General features: G+C 44.9%; 1 protein-coding gene across 1 annotated transcript; it reads right to left on the reverse strand.

Moving 5' to 3' along the window:
• Positions 1 to 8,437: 8,437 nt before the first annotated feature.
• On the reverse strand, positions 8,438 to 8,869 carry LOC121169067 (histone H2B-like). Its single transcript, XM_040999535.1, has one exon. It carries the CDS (start codon positions 8,867 to 8,869, stop codon positions 8,438 to 8,440), a length of 432 nt encoding a protein of 143 aa, XP_040855469.1.
• Between the last annotated feature and the right edge of the window lie 16,322 nt (positions 8,870 to 25,191).

Consider the following 25,191-nt stretch of genomic DNA (forward strand, 5'->3'; position numbering starts at 1 on the left):
CTTTCTTATGATAGGAAGTGAAGTGAGAGGTGAGTATTGCAGGCATTTGGGAACTGGACTTGCCCCGGGGGTGCGGGGGGCAGAGATAACTGTATTGCCTCCGACTCATCCTTCTCCCCTTCTCTGCCTCTGCCCATGTAATTCACGCAGTCTCTAAAATAAATAAAATTTGTTTTTGAGAGCTAAAGCTGTGGGCTGTGCATCAATTGTGCAGTTTATGTCTGCAGATGCTCACATGCCACATCATGGAACCTGGTTTACAGTCCATGTTGCCTCCCACACTTAGCTTCCTGCCTATTGACTGTGCACAGCAGTAGGTCCTGGTTCAAGCTCTAGGGACACTGCCTCGGACCTGGAAGACTGCAGATAAACTTCCAGTCTTACCTTCCTGCTGGTCCAACGTGAGTGGTTTTGGAATTTTTGCAGGAAAACAACACGTGGAAGATTGCAGTCCGGTTGTCTCTTAACGTGATTTTTTTTTAAAACTTGTTTTATTTCCCTGAAAAGCTGAGGGAGGGGGAGAAATGGAGGCACTGAAGGAGAAGGAGAGTTTTCAGCTGCTCTATCACTCCCAAAATGGCAGCTGAGTCTGGGCTAGGCTGAAGCCATGTGCTCAGAGGGCCTCCCTGGTCTCTCTGTGGAAGGCAGTGGACCAAAAGCTTTGGGCTATCATTTTCTGCTACCTTGCCAGGTAGGGGGCTTGATGGAAAGTGAAGTAGCAGGACTAGATCACATGTTCACGTGGGATGCCAGTGTGTCAGATGGCACCTCAGTATGTTGCCCCAAAATGCGAACCCCCCCCATATTGTTTTAAGGGCATAAAGGGGTTGCATGGGCATTTGGTACAGCAGGTCAGACATTTCCTTTGATGCCAGCATCCCCTGCAGTAGCGTCTGGCTTCCAGTGCACACATCATCCCTGCTCTAGCATACAGTGCTTTACCCAAAGTGATGGCAAGAGCAGGCCTATCTCAGCCAGTCATCTGGTTGTCCTAGTTTAAGCTCCTGTCCTCTGCCTGGTCCACCACTAACACCTTTCAGAACATTTGGGAGATCAGCAACTGGGAGGTTTCTGTGTGCCTGATTGTGCTTCTAATATTTATTTATTGCTTTTTCAAAATATTTATTTTGTTTTTGTTGGAGAGTCAGATGCACAGAGATGAGGAGAGACGTAGAGGAAGATGTTAGGTCCCTTGATTCAATCCTCAAGTTGCCACAATGTCCAGAGCTGAGCTGACACAAAGCTTGGAGCTCAGAGCCTCTTCTGGGTCTCCCACATGGGTGCAGGGTCCCAAGCCTTTGGGCCATCCTCAGCTGCTTTCCCAGGCCCATGCAGGGAGCTGTTTCCTGGACCTGCACCCATTTTTCTGTGTGGATGGAAGGTCCCCAAGGACTCAGGGTAGCCTTGTGGACTTCCCAAGCACATTTTCAGGAAACCGCTTTACAAATGGAGCAGCAGTGCCTCCAATCTGTGCTCATATGGGAGGCAGGCATGGCAGGCATGGCAGGCAGCTCCTTAACCTGAGATGCTACAATGCCAGTGCCCAGAAGTAGGCTTTCCAAATCTATAGCTGCTGTGCAATGGGCATTTCGTGCAGTAGATGAAGTCTTCCCTGTGATGGCCACAGTGTACAGTCTGGCTTCTAGGCCAGATCAGAATCTGTTCCCATTGCACCTGCCTGCTCATGTGCTGTGGGTATGGCACAAGACGGTCAGAACAATGGTGTCCTAGCCACCCACGTGGCAGCCTGCATTTCACTGCTGGTACCATGTTTAGATCTGTGTGCACAAAGTGTTTCAGATATTCTTGGAAGGAATCAGCCAATACGAGGTTTCTGTCTGTCCTGCCTTTTATCCATTTTCTTAAAAATGTGTTTGAGAGGCAGAGTCACCAGACAGAGGAGGGAAAGGGAGAGAAAGAGATTGTCCCCACCACTCGGTCAGGGCCAAAGTCAGGTTCCCGGAAGTCCATTGGGATATCCTGTGTGGGCAGAAGGTGTCAGAGCCCTTGGACAGTCTTCCACCTTGCCGGACACATCAACAGGGTGCTAGATCAGAGCAGGAGCACGAGGAATTCACAACAGGTGCGTTGCTGGAGTTGTGAACTGTGAATTAACTTTCTGGGATATGGAAGCTGGTGCTCCCAGGTTTTCAAATGAACGAATTAAGTGATATACGTTGTAAGGTTAAACTTAAGCACGATACTGGCGGCAGTGGGCATTCTACGTAGGCATTTAGACACTGAACTAGAAGATACCATGCTTCCCTGGGCCTCTCCCAACCCCTGTACGTCTGTCTCTCTGTTTCCAGTTTCAGAACAGAATATTGTGGGTATGTGCATTTGTGTGTGTACATGTGTGTTTCAGTGTGTGTGTCAGTGTGAACCTGGGATTCCAATTTTTACTTTATAAAGCTGTGTGCCTGTAAAACTAGGGCCTGGGAAAACTAGTGGAAGCACATTGGTAGCAGCAGGTACCACATTTGAAACATGGCCCCATCTCACTTTGTAGAGCCTGGGACCAGTCCAGTCTCTGTTCCCCATCCCAGCTTCCTGCCAGTCCACACTGTGGGGGAAACATGTGGTGCTTTAAGCAGTAGGTTCTCTGCCCCATTCCTAGGAGACTTGGATTAAGCCCCTGAGGCTTAGCTGTGGCCTGGCCTAGCATAGCAATTTCATAAATTTTGAGAGGGAAACACTGATGGCAGATTTTTTTTTAAAGATTTATTTATTTTTATTGGAAAATCAGATATACAGAGATGAGGAGAGACAGAGATTTCCTGTCCAATGAATCACTCCCCAAGAGACTTCAACAGCCAGAGCTGTGCTGATCCGAAGCCAGGAGCCAGGAGCCTCTACTGGGTCTCCCACATGGGTGCAGGGTCCCAAGGCTTTGCGCTTTCCTCAACTGCTTTCCCAGACCCAATCAGGGAGCTGGATGGGAAGCAGGGCTGCTGGGATTAGAACCAGCGCCATATGAGATCATGGAGTGTTCAGGCGAGGACTTCAGCTGCTAGGACACCACGCTGGGCCCTGATGGCAGAATTTTACCTCTGTGTCTCTGTCTCCTTTTTCTCTCTCCCTTTTCTTTTTAAAGTTTGCATTTAGCAGAAAGAGTGAGAAAATAGTTGTCGCTGAAGGAGATGTAGGTCTTTGGTCTGATGTATGCCCTCAAGTGTCTGCAAATGCAGGGACTGTGGTCACGTGTTTGTCAGTGTGGCAGCCATGGCTTTTATATGCTGTCCCATAATCTGACCCCAAATATATGCACTAAAGATGGAAAGCTGGCCCAGCATTGTGATGTAGCAGGGAAAACTGTCACCTGTCAGTTCATACTGGCACTTCCTGTGAGCACTCATTTGAGCCACAGATGTTCCTTTTATGATTGTTCTCACTGCTAACGTCCTGGGAAGGCAGCAAAGGATGGCCGAAGTGCTTGGGCTTTGGCAGCCATGTGGGAGACCCAGAAAATGCTCCTGGCTCCAGCTTCAGCTTGGTCAGCCATGGCCATGACAGCCACTGGAAGGGTGAATCAATGGACTGTCTGTCTGTCTGTCTGTCTGTCTCTCCCTCTCTGCAGTTCTGATTTAAAAATAAATCAGTAAATAAAATAAAATCTTTCTGAGTATGAAGAAGTGTATGTTAGCAATGATATAAAGGAACTATATGGGGTGGGTGAAATTGGTGAGGGGATAAGGGAATATGGAACTGTATCATAAAATGATAGCAATAATAATAAAATGCAAAAAAAGTTACAATAAAAATATACTTTTATGTTTAAAAACAATGTAAAGCTGGAGGATGGTCATTAGGTGCAGTAGCTTAGATATTTATTCTACACTCTTCACATTTTGGCATTGCCTGGGTTCTAGTCAAGGCTGTATTCCATTTCCAGCTTCCTGTGTAGACTCTCCCTGGGGTGCTGTGTGTGATGGAGAGAGCCATCGTGTCTGGGACAGCCACCTGTTTTTGCTGTTGGTGCTGTTTGTTCTGGCTAAACACAAGCTATTTCAGAACGTTTGAGCAGGAGTCAGCTGAAGGAAGGTTTCTGTGTTTCTGTCCTGTGTCTCCATTTGTCTCTCTGCCTGCAATTGTTTTCTTTTTAAAAGATTAATTTATGGCTTTTGTAAAGGAAGATTTAGAGAAAGACACACACACAGAGAGAGAGAGAGCGTTTCTCCATCTACTGGTATACTCCCCACATGGCTACAATGGCTAGTGCTGCAATGGTGTGATGTGAGAGTTAGGCCAAAATCAGCAGCTTAGAACACCATCCCTGTCTCCTTTATGACTGGCATAGGCACACCATGCCAACAGGTGGCCAATTTAGTAATAGGGCCAGCATGTGCTATTTTCTTTCCCATGTGCATTAGCAAGGAACTAAACAGGAAGCACAGCAGTGAGGACTCAAATGTGTGCTGCTATGGGGTGTCAGCTTCAAAGGCAATGGCTTAATCTACTGCACCCTGTCAAAGCCCCTCTTGATGTTTTAAATAATCTCCAGAACAGGGGGCATTTAGAAGGATTTCACTTGCATCATATTCTATCAACATTTCTTTTTCCTAGCTACATATTTAAAATAGTATTTATTTAATTTGATTGAAAAATTAAGTATCTGATTTTGCAATGTACCCATTTAAATGTATCATTAATATGAAGTTTTCACAATTGGCTATCTACTGTTTCCCTTAGGTTGTATTTTCCAATAAACTACAGTGTTAGATTACCATTACCCACCAGAAGACCCTTTCCCTGAATTAATCATGGTAATGAATACTCACAGGTAATCAGCCTCACTTTGGGTTCTCCACACAACTTGTCCACTCTCATGCAAACAATTCATCTGCTTTGGTCCCATGACAATTTCTGTTTCAAGCAAAAGGCCTGTTATGGTGCTCTCTGTTTTGATCAATCTACTTTTTGATTTTTGAACTGGCAAATAGAAAATCCCATAAGCAAAAAAAAGGTAAACTTTAATGGTCTTAGTTTGCTTATCACAATAAAGTATGTAAAGGTCAATACATATGGAGAAAACTTTGAAGAATCATTTCACGCCGTATTATAAAGCTTGATATTCTGATGCAGCAGCAACTCTCATGGTTCAGTGATTCAATGGACTGTTCTATTGAGTGTTATGGGTCATCTCAATAGGTGCATGCCTTGTGTCTTTAAGGAATTATGTATTTTCATTCATTAGAAAGCAAGGACAAAGGAAGAAGATGTTCTCATCCACAGATTCATTCTGCAAATGCCCCACCAGCATGGGCTGCACCAGAAGAAACCCTAAACTAAATCCAGGTCTCCTGCTAGAGTGGTCGTTACTAACATGCTTGTTTGCTTTCATAGAATGAGCATTAGCAGGAGTGTGGATCAGGAGCAGAGTAGCTGAGACTTGAAAGCAGCAATCCAACATGAGCTGTCAACATCCCAAGCTGTTACTGATGCCACTGTCCAAATGAATGACTTAGAAGGCTCCGTGGGTATTCAGAGATTCATTGCACATACACACAATGGTTTTGAGGCCACATTCTGCAAAATTTACTTGCTGCTGTTATAGTATAGGTTTTTATATTTTCTTGTTGATTTTGTTGCTGCCAGCAAGGAGCCTATCCCACTGCCCCTCCGGATTTATATTTTAAAATCAGGAATAGAATAACTTAGTATGGAGGTTGGCTTTTGGCAGGTCCCTGGCCGGGTTTGACTCCATGCTCAGAACCGTGATTCTAGGCACCCTGAACACGCGGTGAAATGTCCCCAGGCCTGCCCGAGCTCCAGAGGCTACTCCCTTCCTTGTGAGTACACTTAGAGGAGATTTCTGGAGAACAGGGCTGGCCCTGGTTTCAACTGCTGCTAACATCATGTGGTGGATAGGATTAGGAGGGGGGCAACATTGGGGTCTGTCGGGGCAGAACTTCCTGCAGCCTGTTGGCTGTTGACAGTTCCCAGTCTAAATTTGACTCCATTTTGGAGTCCTGATTCCAGCCACTGGGAACATGTAATGAGATGTCCCGGGGTGGCCATTGCGCAATTTGCCACCAGGCTCTGCCTGCTGGCCCCCTGGCAGCAAGCTCTGGGTTTTGGGGTATGAATCGCTGCCTAGGTACCTACATGTTGAACCCATTGTGCTTGTGGGTTACGAATCAATCTGGAAGAACTCCCAACAACAGAGTAAATTTTCCTTTGTAGGTAAGTTAGGGTATTGAAACCTGGTGGGTCCAACTGATATACCAGCCTCCTTTGAGTCCTTTGTAGACCTTGTTATCACCAAACAATGCTGACCACCACACACCAGTCCATGCAAAAGCTAAGGCTGGGGGCTTGTCTAGCAGGGTCACTAGTACCTGACAGAATGTTGGATCAGGAGACACATCACATTAGGCAGGGCCATGACGTTAAGCAGCACATGAGAGACGCATTTCCGAGGGTAGTTTCTGTGGGGCACATGTGGCCCAAACACTGTACAAATACTAGTCCCACTGGTTAGCTTAAGAGTTGGGATGGTGATGGGCTGAGCTAGGTGTGACCAAGGAGCCTGCCATCACTCACGGGTAAAGGAACCGACAACAGTCTGGGCTGATCAAAGTAGCAGCACCTGAATGTGCCTCCTAAATCGAGTGTGGGTTGGGCTGGGCTGCAATGTTCACCAGCTCATACAAGGCCAAATGGAAGGCCACACTATGCAGGACACTGTCCTGAGACCTACTGGCATGTAGGAGATCTGGATCTAGGAGTAGGTCAAGTGGAGGAACTTGGGAAACTCCCCTGGCGGGTCACAACTCTCACTGATGATCACATGGCCCAGACCTGGGAATAGGAAAAGCTGAGCAAAGTAGCTCCAATGGCTGTCTAATGTGTGGGTTGGTAATGGAAGATGGCAGATTGCGCAGGGCCAAGCAAACCTTAGCTCACAAGCAAAAGCAGAAATCAGGATGGAGCACAGGTCATGCCAAGCTAGGCTCTAACACCTACTGGTCTGCATGAGCCAGGGACGCCAGGCATCTAAGGCAAAGGCCAAGACAGGTGAGGGCTGTGCCAAGCTGGGTCAGAGCAACCACTGGCATGTGCATGATCTATGCCTGGGAGGAGGCCTGGTTGGGGATCTAAGGGGGCACCCTGGCTGGGTTGGGGTTCCCACTGAGGAGTGCGAGGGCTGGTGTGGGGGCTGCATTCTGGTCTGCATATGGCTACAGTCTCCGTTGGCACAAGTGTGTACTGGGACTGGATGCACAGAGCCAGGCTAGACTCTAGTACCATCTGGTTCTCTGGAGGACCAGGGTAGATGTGGGACAGACTAGGCTAGGTCTCTGCCCCTACTGAGCCTTGTATGAGCAGTGTCTGGGTATAGAGGAGCGTTGGCAGGGCTGAATGAAGCCAACATCATATTTGAACAATGGAAAACTACTCAAGTAACACCCTCAATACATCCTCCCTCCACCCCTATCAGACACACATAAGCGGCCCAATGCAAGGGCTCAATTGGCTAACTCACCCTCCTCAACCGCGAGAATATCATATGAGTAATGATATGTATCCTGCATGCTCCACTTCCCATTCAGACCCCCTGCTTTTGGCCAGGGAAAACTGCAGAGGATAGCCAAAATACTTGGGTCCTGCACCCATATGCAACACCCTAAGGAAATTCCTGTCTCCTGGTTTTGTATTGGCTCAGCTCTGACCACTGTGGCCAGTTGGAGAGTGAACCAGTCAATGGAAAATTTTCAGACTCTCCTCTCTGTAGATCTGCATTTCCATTAAAAATCAGGAAATCTTAAAAATGAACCTACACTTAGTGCAAGCAACAAAGTGTTTTTGTTGTTGTTATTCTTTTAACCAAAAGACGGCTGTCTTTTTGGAGTAGACTGCTCAATCTGCAGGACTTGCAGCAGTCATTACAGACTACAATGTACTGGGGCCTAAACGGTGCCTTGAACCTGTTATTGAGGTTAAATATTCACATATTTAAGTGAATTCAGGGAAAGGATGTGTTGGGGAAAGTGGATTAGACGTGTGTGTGGGTGATCTATGCCAAGGTCTTAACTTTATGTATCATTTCATACACACTAAAGCTGCCCATCATCTCACCTATGTCCCTGTGGCTAAGGAGAGTATGAAAAACAAACAGTAACATGAGAAACCATGACTGGCTTTGGGACAAGGAGCTATCTTACAAGAACACACTTGACAGAAATGAGCATTGAATAAGGCGTTTAATAAATGCACAATGCATACAAGTTCTCCCCATTCTCCTTGGAGGAGATGGTACCCATCATAGAGAATCTAGTAGAATCGATGAGGTGAGTAAGTCCATGAAGAGTGTCCACGAAATATGCCAGGCACGGTCTGTCCCAAGCCCTGGTAGAGTCCCCGTGTGCAATGCTGCAGGTCTTTCCCGCTGAGAGGGTGGCCATCGGGTGGGCAGGGACAGGAGGCCCGAGGCGGCTCACTTGCTGGAGATGAACTTAATGAGGGCCTTGTTGGCCTGGCTGTCTGCGTAGGTGTAGAGCTGAGTGGGCAGCACGAGGCGCATCCCACTTTGAATGTCTCTATAGGTCAGGGTGGAGCCCTTCTTGTTGCGGACCAGGCTGGCGGCCTCATCAGCGATGCGCTCAAACAGATCTCTCACGAAGCAGTCCAGGACGGCCTTGGCCTCCTTGGACAGGCTGAGGCCTGCGTGAACTTCCTTCAGAACCTTCGGGAAATAGATGGCGAAGGTTGGCTGCTGGCTGGTGCCCAGGCGGCTGCGGCGGCGGCGGCGGTGGCGGCGGTGGCGGGGCCTGGGTTTCTCCTCTTTCCCGTTGGGTGAGGACGCCTTCTCGGGGTCCTGGCAGACCAGGGGTTCCTCAGCAGGCGAGGGAGAGCCCGGCTCAGCCATGGCAGAGGCAGTGGCTTGTGGCTGGGAAGCACAGACAAGCCGAGAGGCCCCAAGCCTGCGCTCTTTATATAGGCAGCTTGGCCTGACGTCACAAACTGCAAGTCTGTGACGTGGAGCTGCGTGGGCTTGGTCAGCTCTCCCGCGTGGACTCTCACCAGCCACTCAGAGGAATGCTTACAAGTCGTGACCTTGTATCCAAGTGAGAAAGATTCTGATTGGGCTGGCTCTCGCGTGCTACTTTAAACCAGCGCACGTGACCCCAGCATGCCTTAGGACGAAGGTTCCTCATGCTGGGTTCAGGCCAGGGCTAGTGCGCATGCGCTCTCTGTCTCTTTGTCGTATTCAATAAAACACAATAATAGGATATTACCAGCCAAAGAATTTGACTTGATATGAAACACACAAGGGCTCTAGAGGGTAGATTTTGCAGAGCTGACCATTTTATGGATGGATGAGGAATTGTGCATTTTCCTGGAGAGATGTGTCACGAAGGCTATAGAATACTATGGAATTCAGAAGGTGTACAAGTCCGGAAAGTCTGTGTTGATCATGCCAGAACGACCCCTGTCCCACCCCTAGGTGCATCCCCAGTGTAGTCAGTGTTCAGGACATTTCCCCTGAGAAGGTGTCTCGGCAAAGCCCCTGTCAGGGAGGGACAGGGGCCCCTTAGCTGCTAGTGGCGGGTGATGAACTTCAGGAGGCCTTGGTGCCCTCCATGTCCACAGGCTGTGCAGTTCATGGGGAACAAGAGGGAGCCATGTTGGGCATCTCTCTGGTGACCCTAGTCAGTGGAGCTGTTGATGTTGCAGAGCTGGTGGGCAGGATCCAGGGCATGCTCGAAGACAGTCATTGCCAAGGAGTCTGGGAGGCTGCTGGGTACCTGGGACAGGCTGAGGCTCAGGCTGTCCTGCTGCTGAGTCCTGGGGAAGCAGGTGCCCATGCTGTGCTTGCAGCCTGGACTTCTCCTGTCACAGGTGGCTGAGGTGACTTCTGGGCCCCGTGCTGACCAGTCTGCTCACCAGGGGAGGCAGAGGTGGACCATGGCACCATGGAGCCCGGTGCTGGTGAATGGGAACAGGACTTGGGGAATCAGCACTGCTGGGAGACTGTGGTTTGGGGTTTTCCCTTCTCCTGCATTCATTGGGAATTTTCATCAGAACAGGTGACCGCAGCTGGACACCCAGGTCCCTGGTCTCCCACAGACACCCTGCAAGCTATGGAGAGCAGTTATTGCTTCTGCCATCCTGGCTCCTCCTGTGCACTGGCAGACAAAGCACTCAATGTGTCCATTCTGATCTCTGAGGCTTCAAGATTTGTGGTGCATGACAGGAGAGACATGCAAACAGAAGTTGTACTTTCTTGTTTAAAAAAAACTTTCTTATTTTATTTTTCATTTCATTTGTATGGTTTATAGAAATGCTGGTCTGTATTTACCTCCTGTCATATGGGTAGTGGCAAGGTTGGGAGGAAGGTGTGTGGGACACATGTTTTAATTTTATGTTCTGTGAGCACTGAGTTTGGCAACAGTGCCGGGTCTAGTCTTTACTGTCACCTACATCAGCTCTTGGGGTTGTGGGACAGTCATTTTATCATACCTTGGAGAGCCTGGATGTGGGGACTTGTGTTCAATGTGTATTACCTGAGTGCTTTTGATGGTTCTGAGATGTGGGCTTCATTCCATAAAAATTGAACAAATCTTTCCAAGGTGTATTGGATGACCAAGTCAAACTTAGTACATCCACAGACCCATACAATTTCTGCAGTCTTGGCCAGAATTGTTCAACCTGTTTGCCTTTCCATCCTCTGGTGAGACAGCTGTCTATGGTACAGGCATCAGCAGCTAAGGAAGCCCAGTACTGATATACGCACTCCAAAGCCAGACCACACATCCTGTGATTTTCTCTTGGCCAGAGTTTGAGTCCAGTAGTCCAGTTGGGGGGTCCCCGTAAGAAACATCACCTGGAGTGACCTCAGACTTGACTCTTATTTGCACCAGTGAGTGCAGGCGTAGTCAGGGTGACCCCAAAGAACTTACATTTGGCCCCCCTATTGTTTTTGTGCTTGTGTCTGTCTGCATGTGCCAGCCTCTGCTGCACCGCAGCCCAGCTCAGCACAGCCAAATGTCATCCAACTCTTGTGCTGAGCTGGGCCAACTGGCCTCCAAACCCAGTGCTCACTTATGCTAATAAGTGACACAGCCTTGTCACTTATTACCTGCCCAACCCCTGCAAGCCCTGGTTCTGGTGCTTACCAGGAACAGGAGTAGCTTAGCAGTTGAGTGCCCACCATTCTCCTGCCAGGCAAGTTCCCAGTCTAAGAACTTGTGCCTGCCAGGAGACACTGTGGTGCATCCAACATGATTTGCACCCAGCCCTGACACTTTCTTGCTGGTACTGTGGCCTAACTCAGTTGATCACATTCAGTTTGGCTCTTGTGCATGCCAGTAGGTGTGGCAACCTAACCCAGCCTGGCCCACACCCAGCCCTCATGTGAACTGATGGGTGTTGCAGTCCAATCTGGCCTGACTTGCATCATGTACTGGCTCCCACTCGTGCCACGATATGTTGTAGATATGCTGTAGTGCAGCCTAGCTTGACTGCCCCATACCCATTTGGCTCTCACCGTGGGTGTTACAGCCTGAAGCACCCCAGACCTGACTCTCTCATTACCATGCTGGTGTCACTTCCTAGCCTGGCCTGTCACACACCCATTCTGACTCTAAGGCTCTGTAGAGGGAGCTGAACTTCTTCCAGCCCCAGTCCCCATCAGTGTCAAGTGTGTTCTTGTCAGGTGAGCTCTGTGGTCCAGCCTGGCTCTGCCCATCACCATCCCAGCTCCCCATGTAATCTATCAGGTATTACAGTCCTACAGAGGCGAACCCACAATTCTGCTACAGAATCTGCTCCCAAGATCAGCTTCTCTTGTGTCCTATTGGGTGCGTGGCCTATCCTGATGTGGCCCACCCACTGCTCTGACACTCGCTGGTGAGTACTGAGGCCTTACCCAGCCAGGCATGTGCCCTTGCTCAAACGTCTGAGTACCAGCAGGCAGTGGGTGATGCAATTTAGACAGGTGCCTTGTTCTGACTGAGTCATGCCTCTGGAATCCCTACTGTAGACCACCTCACCTGAGTTTCCTTGCCTATTGGCTAGGACAGTTACACTTTCTGTAGAAGCACCAGAAATCATTCCTTCTCTCATGAGCAAGCCCTCAGTTGTCCCACCCCAGTACACCCTCAGACCCTTTCCCCGGGCAATCTACAGTATGACCTTTGGGTGGAGTAGTGCATTCCAGCCCAGAGTTCCCCACCTTCCCCACTTATCTTTAGAAAGAAAGAAAACTAAAGAATAAGCGACTATGTTGACACACTGGTATAGTTAACACAAATTTGGCACTAACCAGGCACATACGCCCACCAGCTTTGGCCAGCTTTTCTCTCAACTATGTAACGCTTAACTAAGTACAAGTTACCCTAGGAAATGCCTATAGCTGAGGCTTGAAAAACATATCTTTTGGAGATACAGAAGAGTGTTGCAACGCTCTGTTGCAAATGGTGATGATTTAAATAATAAAATATTTATTCAATCTGAATTTCTGGTTTTTTAAAAAATTATTTATTTTTATTGGAAAGGCAGATTTACAGAGAGAAGGAGAGACAAAGAGAAAGATCTTTCATCTGCTGATTCACTCCCCAAGTGGCCACAATAGCTGGAGTGGAGCCAATCTGAAACCAGAAGCCAGGGTTTTTCCTGAGTCTACATGTGGTTGCAGGGTCCTAAGGCTTTAGTTCAACCTCTATTGCTTTCCCAGGGCACAAACAGAGAACTGCATGGGAAGTGAAGTAGCTGGGACACGAATTGGCAACATACGGGATCCCGGCATATGCAAAGTCAGAATTCAGGGACTAGGCCACCATGCTGGTTGCTGAATTAGTTTCTTTTCTTTTAAAGGTTTATTTATTTCATTTAAAAGGCAGATTTTACAGAGAGAACAACCACAGTTGGGTCGCTCTAAAACTGGAAGCCACGAGCTTCTTCTAGGTCTTTCATGTGGGAGCGGGGTCCAAGAACTTGAGTCATCTTTTGCTGCATTCCCAGGCCATAAGCAGGGAGCTGGTACTGAAAGTGGAGCAGTTGAGAATCAAGATGGCAGAATAGGGTAAGGACACATTTAAATGGACAGAGAAACATTTCATCAGGATGAAACAGAGAGGACACATTCCAGGAAATAGGAGAGGACAGAACAACAGCAGAGGGGCACCTGGAGACTGACAGACACAGGAAAGCAGCGGACACAACGGTGTGGTGTTGCAGTGACTAATACTCCAGCAGCATCCAGCTAATGGCAATCTGAACTCCACCAGCAGCCGGAACTCCTCCAGCAACCAGGTGGGGAAGGGACTTTCACTGGGAGCTTGGGAGGTGAACCCAGACAAAGAACCGTTCGTCCTGCTGGTCTGTTTGATTTGACCAGGAGCAGAGACAGAGCAGAGGATCTCACATGGGCAGTGAGAGAACAGAGTGGATTTCACAGCCCAGTCAGCCCCCTAAGGCCGAATTGGGCAACACTTGCCGTAAGGAGGCAAAGGCAAGGGAAAGGCCTAAGCATAAACTGAGCATAAATTGACTCAGTGAACTGCATCAACATGGTATTCTACAGGTCCCACCCAACATAGGCCTGGGTAGCCCTCAGACCTGATGGCCAGCAGATCAATAACTCTAGTAGTGGCACGTCAGGTGCCATTTTGTACAGTGTGGCAAAAGTTTTAGGACTTCAGGGGACAACAGTGAACTGTGCATGTACTGAGCTTGGGAGAACTCACTGAGTTCAGTGGATTGCACTGGTCCCACAGGAAAATAATACCGACTGTGGCATTGTACTGGTCAAAATGGGTCCGTGTGGCACCCAGACCTAATGGCCAACAGGTTCTGGCAAGATCAGCACCACCAACAACCTAACTATATAGGACACCTGGTGTCGCGCTAATCCTAGGACCTGCTCCAACCGGAATAAGGAGAAAGGTTGCAGAAACAACAGTGCAACATCAGCATGATACCACAGGAGGTGGAGACTGGTGAGCCAGGAGCTGGGGCTACAGAGACCATGGTGGAAATCTGACATAAGAACCCAGACCTGGAACTCGCTGGAGGGGGTGGCACAATTGGCTGCAAGCAAAGAATTGTGTACCATCTGCAATAACTAAAATTACATTGTAGACCTGTGGGTGACACAGCTTAGAAACCTGCCCCAAGGAGAAGACTCTGCTAACCAGAAGTACAATGATCAAGAGCAAAAGAAGAGACAAAAGCACAATGAACATTACTGAAAACTCCCCTTCAAAGGAGCAAAACCCTTTGCCAAACTCAGAGTTAACTGAGGAAGACATCAAGAAAATGGGGGATACAGAATTCAGAAAACTCATTATAAAGCTTCTGATCAACAATGAGAAGCTTCTGATCATACAAGCGTTCAAAGAATTTAAGGAATATGTTACACAAGAAATAGCAGCAATAAAGCAAATCAAGGCTGATATATCAGAAATGAAGAACACAGTAGAGCAAATTAAAAGTACAGTGGAGAGTCTCCAAAATAGAATGAAGCAAGCAGAAAAAAGAATCTCAGAATTGGAAGATATTTCCTGTCATCGGGGGAAGCAAACAAAAAGCTGGAAGCAGAGCTGGATCAGGCCAAAAAAGTATTCAAGAATTGAAAGACACTATTAAGAGGCCAAGTATAAGACCTATGGGAGTCCCAGAAGGTACAGAAAGAGAAGCTGAGTTTGCAAATGTATTTAATGAAATAATAAAGGAAAAATTCCCTAATCTGGAGAAACAATTGGGAAACAACATCCAGGAGGGGCACAGAACTCCCAACAGGATTGATCAAATGCGATCTTCACCAAGACACATGATCATCAAGCTCTCCTCAATCGAACATAAGGAAAAGATCCTAGGGTGATGTATCATGATGGCATAACAAAGGGAGATGATGAAGAGAGTAAAAGTGTGCCCCAGCACCCCTGCCGCTTGCCTTACCCGCTCACCGTGAGATTGTTTCTCTGCCATCTGTCAGCCCCACAAGGTGCTTAGTACAGTGAGACACCACCTTGGACTGTGAATCTTCAAACTGTTAGCAACAAATAAATGTTATCTTTCTCAAGAAGCTTCTATTTAGTATTTAAAACATAGCCAAAAGCTGACCAATGCGAGTAATGCTTTTGCTTCAGTTTCCTTATATGCTGTTGGCACATTTTTAGCATATAGAAAATTAGGCAAATATATAAAATAAATTTCGCACATTACTAATCTAGTTTTGCATAATCTAACACCAAGAAAACTCAGCTAGAATTTTAATACATGTCAACGAAATACATAAGCATCATAAATTGCTTTTGTTTCATCAGCCTTCAAATAGCTTTGCTTTGCTTTACTTTGCTTTGCAATGACTAGGACTTGCAATTGTAATAGTACCATTATGATCTAAATTGTTTTAAAAGAAGTAGCAATTTGCAAAGTAAACAGTGTCATGTTTTCAATAAAGACTGTTAACACTGGGGGAAAATGAGATGGCACTAGAATTTTAATTTTAGAGATTCATTTTTTAAAAAATATATATTTCAAAGGCAGAGTTAAAGAGAGAGAAGAGGCAGAGAGAATCTTCCATCTGGTTCACTCCCCAAATGGCCACAATAGCCAGGGCTGGGCAAGGCTGAAGCCAGGAGCCAGGAACTTTTTCAGGGTCTCCCACACAGGTACAGAAGTCCACGCCCTTGGGCCAACTTCTGCTGCTTTTTCAAGTGCAGGGATGGAACACTGGAACTAGAAACAGCACTAATATCAGGTGCTGGTGTGGTAGGCAGAGGCTTAGCCTACTACGCGACAATGCCAGCCCCAGTGCTAAGTTGTGTTTGTTGTTTTTGTTTTCTTATGACTTTGTTTGGAATTTAAATCTCCTCTGAGCTCAAAAACTATTATTAATATCAAATTAGCAACAATCTTTGCACACATGCAAGAAACCATGGAAAAAGAACATGAAAAATGAGAACTAATGGGGAACAAACATCAGCTTCAATAATTGTAAGGCAAAATAGTATAAAGGTACAAAAAGCATACCAAAAATATATTTGTTGTGGTTTTTAAGATTTATTTATTTATTTTTATTGGAAAGTGAGATATATATAGAGAGGAGGAGAGACAGAGAGTAAAATCTTCTGTCCCATGATTCACTCCCCAAGTGAGCGCAATGGCCAGAGCTGAGCCAATCCGAAGCCAGGATCCAGGAGCACTTCTGGGTCTCCCACATGGGTGCAGGGTCCCAGGACTCTGGGTCGTACTTGAATGCTTTCCCAGGCTGCAAGCAGGGAGCTGGATGGGAAGTAGGGCCGGCGGGATTAGAATCAGCACACATATGGGATCCTGGTGTGCATGGTGAAGATTTTAGCCGCTAGGCTACTGTGCCGGGCCCAGCTCAAACATTTTTTTTTTTAAGACCTGTCACCTAAACACTGTCCCCCTGTGGACTACCCCTCATACAGGAACCCTGGGGGTGAAAAGCCACTTCTAAACCATCTGTACCCTCCTACTTTGTTGCCAGTAAAATGAGTTTCCCACATGGCTGGCAGTGGCTCAAAAATTTGATCCTTCAGTTGCAGTCCTCCCAGACATATTAGCAGAGGAGAAGCTGGGGCATGAGGCAAATAAGGGACGTGGGCTTCGGATCGGCATAGCATCGGCCGCTGTGCTCACTTGAGGAGTGAATCATCGGACGGAAGATCTTCCTCTCTGTCTCTCCTCCTCTCTGTATGTCTGCCTTTCCAATAAAAATAAAAGAAATCTTCTTTTTTAAAAGAAGGCTTATACCTTTCAAAATTTTAAAGTACAAACTGATTCTGTTACCTCCAATGTGATGAACAATTCTGTAAAATTTAATTCAGTATTTCCAAAACTCAGGTGGAAGATTTTTCCCCAGCATATGTGTTATACAATTACGAAGTAATAGACTATCAGTAAGTTATAGTTAAGACAGCTAAATTAATATCACTTTCATTCAATGTCATTATGATATACATGTACAGCCTCATGGTACTGTCATTTTCCCCGTTTTTAAAATTATTTTTTTTAAAGATTTATTTGTTTATTGGAAAGTCAGATATACAGAGAGGAGGAGAGACAGAGAGGAAGATCCTCTGTCTGATGGTTCATTCCTCAAGCAGCCACAATGGCTGGAACTGAGCCAATCTGAAGCCCAGGGTCCCAAGGCTTTGGGCAATCCTCTACTGCTTTTTATGGCCACAAGCAGGGAGTTGGGTGGGAAGAGGAGCCGCCAGGACCAGAATCGGTGCCCATATGGGATCCCAGCGCATGCAAGGTGAGGAATTTAGCCGCTAGGCTACTGCACTGGGCCCTAAAATATTTTATTTTTAAAAATAATTATTACATGGTTAATCAGGGTGGGAATGATCAAGGTTTAGGGAAAATTGGGTGAATTCATTACTTCCAAATTTGCCACTTCTTGTTCCTGGGAGAAGAGAAAAAAATTTTAAGATTTATTTTTATTGGAAAGTCGAAAGGGAGACAGAGAGGGAAAGCTCTTCCAACTACTGCTTCACTCCCCTAGTGAACAAAATGGCCAGAGCTGAACCAATCTGGAGCCATGAACCAAAACCCTCTTCTAAATCTCCCTTGTGGGTATAGGGAACCAAGGATTCGTGTCATACTCCACTGCTTTTCCAAGCCATAAGCAGAGAGCTGATTAGAAGTGGAGTACCTCAAGACACAAAACTGGGTTTGTATGGGATGCTGGCACCACGAGGCAGAGGATTAACATGCTGTGCCACTGTACCCACCCCACCCCAAATTTCTGAAACTTGTTTCTTTAACCCATGAAATCCCAACCTTTCAATTCTGTGAAATGTTTCAATGACAGAGTAATTATTTCAAAGTTACTATAAATGATACACTTATAGCTCAATTTGATTTTACAGATGTTCTATGTCTAGGTTGACTGGACATAATTGACATATGAGGGTATTTTTAAAGTTTGTGGGGAAAAAAAAGCAAGTTTCTTTTGGGGCAAAAAAAAGTTTGGAAGGTATACATTCTAGGAACATCAAAGTCGGTTTTTAGATCACACAAAAACCCAGTCTCACAACTTTATAAATCACTCCTGATTGACAAAATCCAACAATCTCCAGCTTTCTCACCCGCATTAACCACCAGACATTCTGCAAATGACCCTTGGCTAGTTTCAAAACCCAAAATGTCTCTAAAAAGACAGTTTCTGTCATCAGGTGGAAGATCTCCCATTCGAGAACATCATAAAAGGTATGAAATATTGTCCAGAAAAATATATCAGCAAACAAAAAGATTTGTTAGCAGTTTTGAGCCCTAGACAACAAGTTAGAAACTTCTGATTTGGGGATACAAAGAAAATCCAAATACACAGAGAAGACACAAAAGAAAGCTTCTGGATCCCCAGCTGTCAGCAATGGCCTAGGTTGCCTTGGACCTAGGCAAGAGGTACAGTGCTAGGAGAAAAGCAGCCTATAGCTGGCGGACATTCTGGGCCTGGTTGATGCCAAATCTGTGTTAATTATACCAATGTGCCAGCATAGTTGCTTATCACCCCAGTCCTCAGGCAGACTGCTGTACAGTTGGGAGGCAGGGGACTGCAGATTACCCAGGGAACAGGGTCTGGGGACATGCTGGAGTAGGGGTTGTCTAGTACATGTTTGACAGGAGAGAAGTGACTTCTGGGGGTTCCTCAGATTGGGCCACTGGACTTGTAGGTGGACAAGGGAGTTGAAACGGAGGCTTTGGGGTAGGGGATCTGGAGGTCATGCCTGGGTCAGGCCAAAACACCTGCCCACATGGAACACCTGGGCTGAACTAAGCCCATTACCTACTCATGAAAGCTGGGGCTGGGGGCATGCCTGGCTGGGCTAGGCCACAGTACCCACCAGTGTGAGGGCAGGTGCTAGGCTACACTAGGCTGGGCCCTAACACCCACCTGTAATGTGAAAGAACCAAATCTGGGGAAAGAGTCTGTAGGGCACTTGTGGACTTATGCCTGTGGGACTGTAGCACTGGTTTGTGTGAGAGCTGGGGACGGTGATAGGCCCAACCAGACTTGACCATGTAACACACTCTTGGGATCCGGGGCTGGGAGGAAACCAGGCTGGGCCAGGCTGCAGCACTTAGCAGCACATACAAAGGGCAGGTATGAAGGCAGACCATGACAAGGGGGGCCTTGCCACCTTCCAGTACAAGTGAACTACAGAGCTGGTAGGATAACTTGGGGAACTTACCTGCTAGGCCACAGCTCCCTCTGGGGACCACAAGAGCTGGGGCTGGAGGTGGGCCAGGTCAGGCAGGGCTGCAGTACCTGTTTGCAATTGCTGGAACTGGGTAAGAATCATGTCAGGCTGGGCCACAGTAGCCCCTGGGAAACACAAGCTCCAGTGGATTTGGGGGGCGGCAGGTGTGGAAGTACAGCAGGATAATCCAACATCCTGTGATGCCAGCATTCCATATAGACCCTAGTTCATGTCCCAGCTGCTTCACTTCTGATTCAGCTTTCTGCTTACAGCATGGGAAAGCAGTGGAAGATGCCCAATTCCTTGGGTCCCCAGCATGGAGGTCACTTTCTTCTTAGCATAAAGTTCCTATTAAAATGGAGGGAGGGCAGAAGATGAAGGCATAACGTTACAGCAACAGACCTCAAGGAGTTCATTGGCTGAGAGACATCAACATCACATATTAACTCCTTAAAGTGAAAATTACCAGGCCCCACCCCAAGATCTACTGAATCAAAAATTCTGAGGGGTAGGGGGCGAAGGCTGGGCATCAGCCTTTTAGCAAGTGCTCCTGGGGATTCTGATGCACTGCTCAAGTTTGAAAACCATTACGCTAGATGATCTCCAAAGTGTCATCAAGATATCAAACTGTATAGTTCAGTTGCAATGTTTGAACATGGCTAAGTTAAAATACTAAACAAAAATCAATAATATCAGCTACATCTGTTTAAAAAGATGTATTTTTTAAGATGAATTTATTTTACTTGGAAATTCAGAGTTACAGAGTCACAGATATCCTCCATCCACTGGTTCACTCTCCAAATGGCTACAACAACCAGAGATGGACAAATCCAAAGCCAGGAGCCAGGAGTTTCAGATCTCCTGTGTCAGTGCAGGGGCCGAAGGACTTGGGCCACTCTGCTGCTTTCCCAAGCCATAGCAGGGAGCTGGATTGGGATGTGGAGCAGCCAGGACATGAACTGGCATCCATCTAAGATGCCAATGTCAGCATTTGGAGGATTAACCAGTTATACTCCTGTGCCAGTCCCAAAATGTATTAATTTTTAAGGGATAACAGGATGAGAATCTCTTATTTTTCCGAATATTTCTCTCCCCTTCCCCCTAGTACCTTCACAGAACTCTTACATTCAAATCTCTGGAGCATCTACCTTGGGCTGAAACAGCAAATTCTTGGGTCCATAAGTGGATGGAATGGAGAAAACTTAGTTGAACTTGATCATGAGGAGCTACCAACTCTCCTGCCTGTCACCCAAACTATTCTGTGGGTTAAGTCACAAAATAGTGAAGAAAACAACTGGAGTTTGATTTTATTTGAAAACAATAGAGCTCACTTTCTTTGTAATTGTGCTTAAGACACAATTACCAGTGCTTAAGACTCAATTACTAGCAAACAGTAAAACACCTTATCCTGGTACTAACACAAATGACTATGTAGTGGCCTATGGAGTAAAGTCTTAAACTGAGCTACAAATATATAATTTATGATGACTTTGCACTGAATATCCTGTCATTGAACTATTCATAAAAGAGAGCTTGGGATGCCAATATCATCTGTCTCCTAACTTGGACTTCCAAATAAAATAAATCTTTAAAAATGCAAATGACTTTAAAATTATGATTTAGATCTTAAATAAGTATGCCAGATATTGGGCGATAAGGAATTTAAGAAATTTAACAAATATTGCTAAGGATGTAGAGAAACATACACTTTTGGTAGGAAAGTAAATTACCACAGCCATTATGGAAAACACTCCTCTCAATACAAACAGGACTACCAAATAACACAGCAATCCCATTACTAAATATACAGCCAAAGGGTTTATCCCAAGCTTTCAATTTTGTCTGGCTCTAATGGCTAATCATCCACCTCCAAGAGCTGGCACCCCATATGGGTGCCGATTCATGTTTTAGCTGCTTCACTTCCTATGCAGTTCCCTGTTTATGGCCTAAGAAAGCAGTTAAAAGATGGCCCAATTCCTAGGCACCCTGCACCTGTGTGGGACACCCGGAAGAAGCTCCTGGCTCCTAGCTTTGCATAGGTTCAGCTCTGACCACTGTGGGCACTTGGGAGAGTAAACCAATGGATTTAAGGGTTTTTTTGTCCCTCCTTCTCTCTAAATCTGCCTTTCCAATAAAATAATCTTTGCAAAATAAAATCAGTATGTTGAAGTGATAACTATAACCCTATTTTTGTCACAGCATTACTCACAATAGTCACCATTTGGAATCACATATGTTGCTCATCAGTGGATGTGTGGAAAAAGAAAATGTGTCAGGTACAAAAAGCCAAATTTCACATGTTCTCATTTTATTGTAGAAACTAAAGTTTATCATAAAGAAGAGAAGAGAATGGTGTGTGCCAGCTCTGGGAAGACAGGGATAGAAAGAGGGCGGCTAAGTGATTTTAGGCTAAGTATAGTTTGACAGGAGAAATAATTTTGATATGTTATATCATAACATGATAATTATGGTTGACAATAATTGAGTATTTCAATATAACTCGTATAGGACTTTGAGGTCAAATATAAGAAAATCATATCAGATCTATCAATTACCCTATTCTGATCACTATACACTGTATACAAGCATTTAAATGTCACATAGTGAATATCTACAGTCCTGCATACCAATTTAAAAAAATATTAAAAATAGGGACAGGTAATATGTACAATGGAGTTTGACATGGCATGTCCTGCCTTGTCAGCATCCCACCTGTGTGGTGGAGTCCCAGTCGCGTTTTCGATCCAGGTCAAAGACAATGTGCCTAGGGAAGCAGCAGAGGGCCCAAGTCCTCACGTCCCTGTCACCCACATGTGGATCCGACACTGAGCTGCTTCCACTACCTGGCTTTGGCCGTAGTCATTGCAGCCTTCTGGGGAGTGAACCAACCAACGGAAAAATCTTTCTCTTACCCTCGCTTTCTCTGTGATTCAACTGAATAAATGCATTTTGAAAATATGCTAAAGGGAACCTATTTCACTTGTGGAGTTATGATGATGGCATCATAGTCATACACGGGTGCTCTTTCTTAAAGCTCACATACTTGGGATGGTGCTGTGTCTCTCTGCCTTTCTAAAAATTAAAAGCAGTTAAACAACTTAGGCTTGCTTATGAGCCAGGAGATAACCAGATTTATATATTTTCAGTGTTGTTAAAACTTCTTTTTGGTAAGCATAGTTTTAAAAAGCTGAGTCTTTAAAAATGTCTGTTTTAGTTCTGTGCCCCAGCATTGTTGCTCAACAACTGTTTCTGAATCAAAGCACAGACTCCCAGAGCAGTGTACAAATCGTGAAAGCTCGGGGGCAGCCGTGTGCAACAGAACTCTCCGTGAAGATGAAGCTGTTACACACTCATGTCTCACAAAACACCAAGTAGCCTCTCGCTACATGGGGCTACGGGACATATGGAGTATTATCCATGGGACTAAGGATGCAATTTTTCTGTTTTATTCATCTTTAATTCTTTCAAATGCCGACCAGCAGCTGATGCCTATCAAATTGCTTAGTGTGACTCCAGAGTATGTGAGAGAAGAAAAAACATACACACATACATACAGTTTCACTTAATATCTAATTCATGTTTATTAAAAATCGAAGATTACAGAAAAGCATGAATAATATTTGGCTGCATTAAACATAGCTTAATTAACTTACCTCTGACTAATCAAAGAAAGCGTTTAATACCACAAAAGAAAGTTTCAGGATAAGGTGTATGCCAAAAGAAAAGCAGCCAAGACATGTCCCAAACGAGAGAGCAGCCACATAGCTCCCTCTAGCGGCCAGAGTTGCTGCTGCTGAAAACCTGAATGGCTCGTGGAATTCTCCTAGAGCCACACACATTTCCTTCCCAAAACTGTAACTTAAAAAAGATTATATAGACACACAAAAAAATCGATCTTATATTTTGCCAGCAAAAAATAAGACCTAATTTTCATTTTACTGTGCAAGCTAACCTGTCTAGAAACCTGAACTCTTCAAGAAAAAAAAAAAAAGTTTTGGCAATGACACTTAGGGTAACTGGGACTTTCACCAACCAAGTTTAGAGTCTTGGATCTCACATCATAAGCAAAAAGACAGCAACTTCTCTCTGTTGGGAAATGTTCTGTGATGAAGCATGAAAAGCAGCTGATGTGAAATATGGATGCAGAATACAAAATAGTATACAAGCAGCAGAGTTTGTAAAAACTGAAGATCTATCGAAAGAACCAGTAATAACCAAAATGACACTTTCCACTCTGAAATTCAGTTGCAAAGGACAGTTCTCCCACACTGACAACTACAGTCATACACATTCATTTAGCGTTAACTACTGAATTACTTTCAAGTACAAGGAGAAACTCAAAATAGAAATGACTTGTGTTACAGCCACTGGTATTCCCTCATGGCTTCAGGAAAAAATCAGGCTTTATATACACTGTAGTTAAGTACAGAATGTACAGAAAAAAGCTGTATGTACAAAAGTGCATTAATATAGTCATATATTTAGCAGGAATGCAGGAAAAAAATCCTGGTTAACAATCTGATACATTACAGTATTTAAGACTACTTGAAGATTCTCCAAACTAGCCAACTTCCTACTTGCTTTGGTTATGATATTGATGCTACATAACTAATCGCTGAAACCTAAAAAGGCAAACAAAAAAAAATTCCCATCAGCAATTTGAAGATTTTAACCATCTGTGAAATGATTTACACACACTTGTGTTATTAATAGCTTTTGTCAACAGTCTTATTCAATCTGTAATAAAACAGATTTAGAATGGATAATATTTAAATTAGGGTGCTCCGATACAAAATTAAATCAATCCACTACACAGGAACAGACGTTATCCTCTCTATTCCTAAAAGCCTCAGCTAGATAACCTAATCCTCAATCTAAATGGAAATCCAATAGGTCAGCTACTGTTTTAGGGCAGGTGCTGCAAAACAAGCCATGGATTCAGGCCACTGTTCTTCAGAACAGTAAGTGTTAACTTGTCATTTGTACATATTAATTCTACAACTATCTTTACATAATCCAAATGTATATGCATAATTAGAGCAATTCTCCCTTTTTTCACCCCCACAAACAACAACAACAACAACAGCAACAACATAGATTTCCACAGGTTCCACAGACCATGAAGATGCAACAAAAATTTGACAATACAGAAAAAGCACTAGATACTGAATTCAGAAAAGACTAAATCAGGTTTTCTCGGCTCAGTATGTATGTCAAATTAAAATCTAATTTACCACTATAGGATCTAGGCTAAAAGATGGATCTTCTTAACTAAAAAAATGATTAGAAGGGAAGCTGAAAATAACTTATTGGGAAAGAATTAGGGAAAGTAAATGTTAGCACATCAACTTAAGAGCTTCGGCTCTACCATGCAGTCTCCTTACTCTTAACAGCCAGTTGGGGGAATGTTCAGAATTCCTTCTAAGCCCTTTGGAATAAGCTAGTTCCTTTCCAAAGAAATAATACAGAAGCATTCTGAGGAGCTATGTCCCAGAAACTATGCTGATAGAGTCCAGTTTAAAATATCTGGTGGACGTCAAATTTCAAATTTTAGATAAAATTTATCTTACTTTATCAGACTTAAAAACCAATCCAAGTTTCCACAGTTATGAAATCACTTCAGAAAGTTCATGGAAAAAAACAGAATTAAAAGAATATGTTAATTTGGTACAAATAATGCAGACCATGAAAAAGTATGCCAGGATTTCAAAATTCCTTTTTGTTAAAATAAATTTCCACTTTCAATTCCATGTTCCACAAACTTTTTTGAAGTTTCCTCATACGTGTGTATACAAATGCTCAATTCCTAACTAACATTCCTTTTCAGGATTAAACTGATTAGTTAGATATGTTGAATGTCACGGCACTCAACATCAAAACTACCATTTGACTGCCACTGTGAATTTTCCTACCAACTATTCCAAACTATAACTTTCTTTAAGTACTCCTCACCAATTCCAAATCAGCATTCTTCAAGATAAAAGTGCTAAAAGGTAAGTCAATAAAG

This window comes from Ochotona curzoniae, unplaced genomic scaffold (assembly GCF_017591425.1).
Source record: "Ochotona curzoniae isolate NIBS_2020 unplaced genomic scaffold, NIBS_Ocur_1.0 scaffold_1852, whole genome shotgun sequence".
NCBI lineage: Eukaryota > Metazoa > Chordata > Mammalia > Lagomorpha > Ochotonidae > Ochotona > Ochotona curzoniae.

Coding starts and splice junctions, on each gene's coding strand:
- LOC121169067 (XM_040999535.1), bottom strand. CDS start 8,869: ATGGCTGAGCCGGGCTCTCCCTCGCCTGCTGAGGAACCCCTGGTCTGC.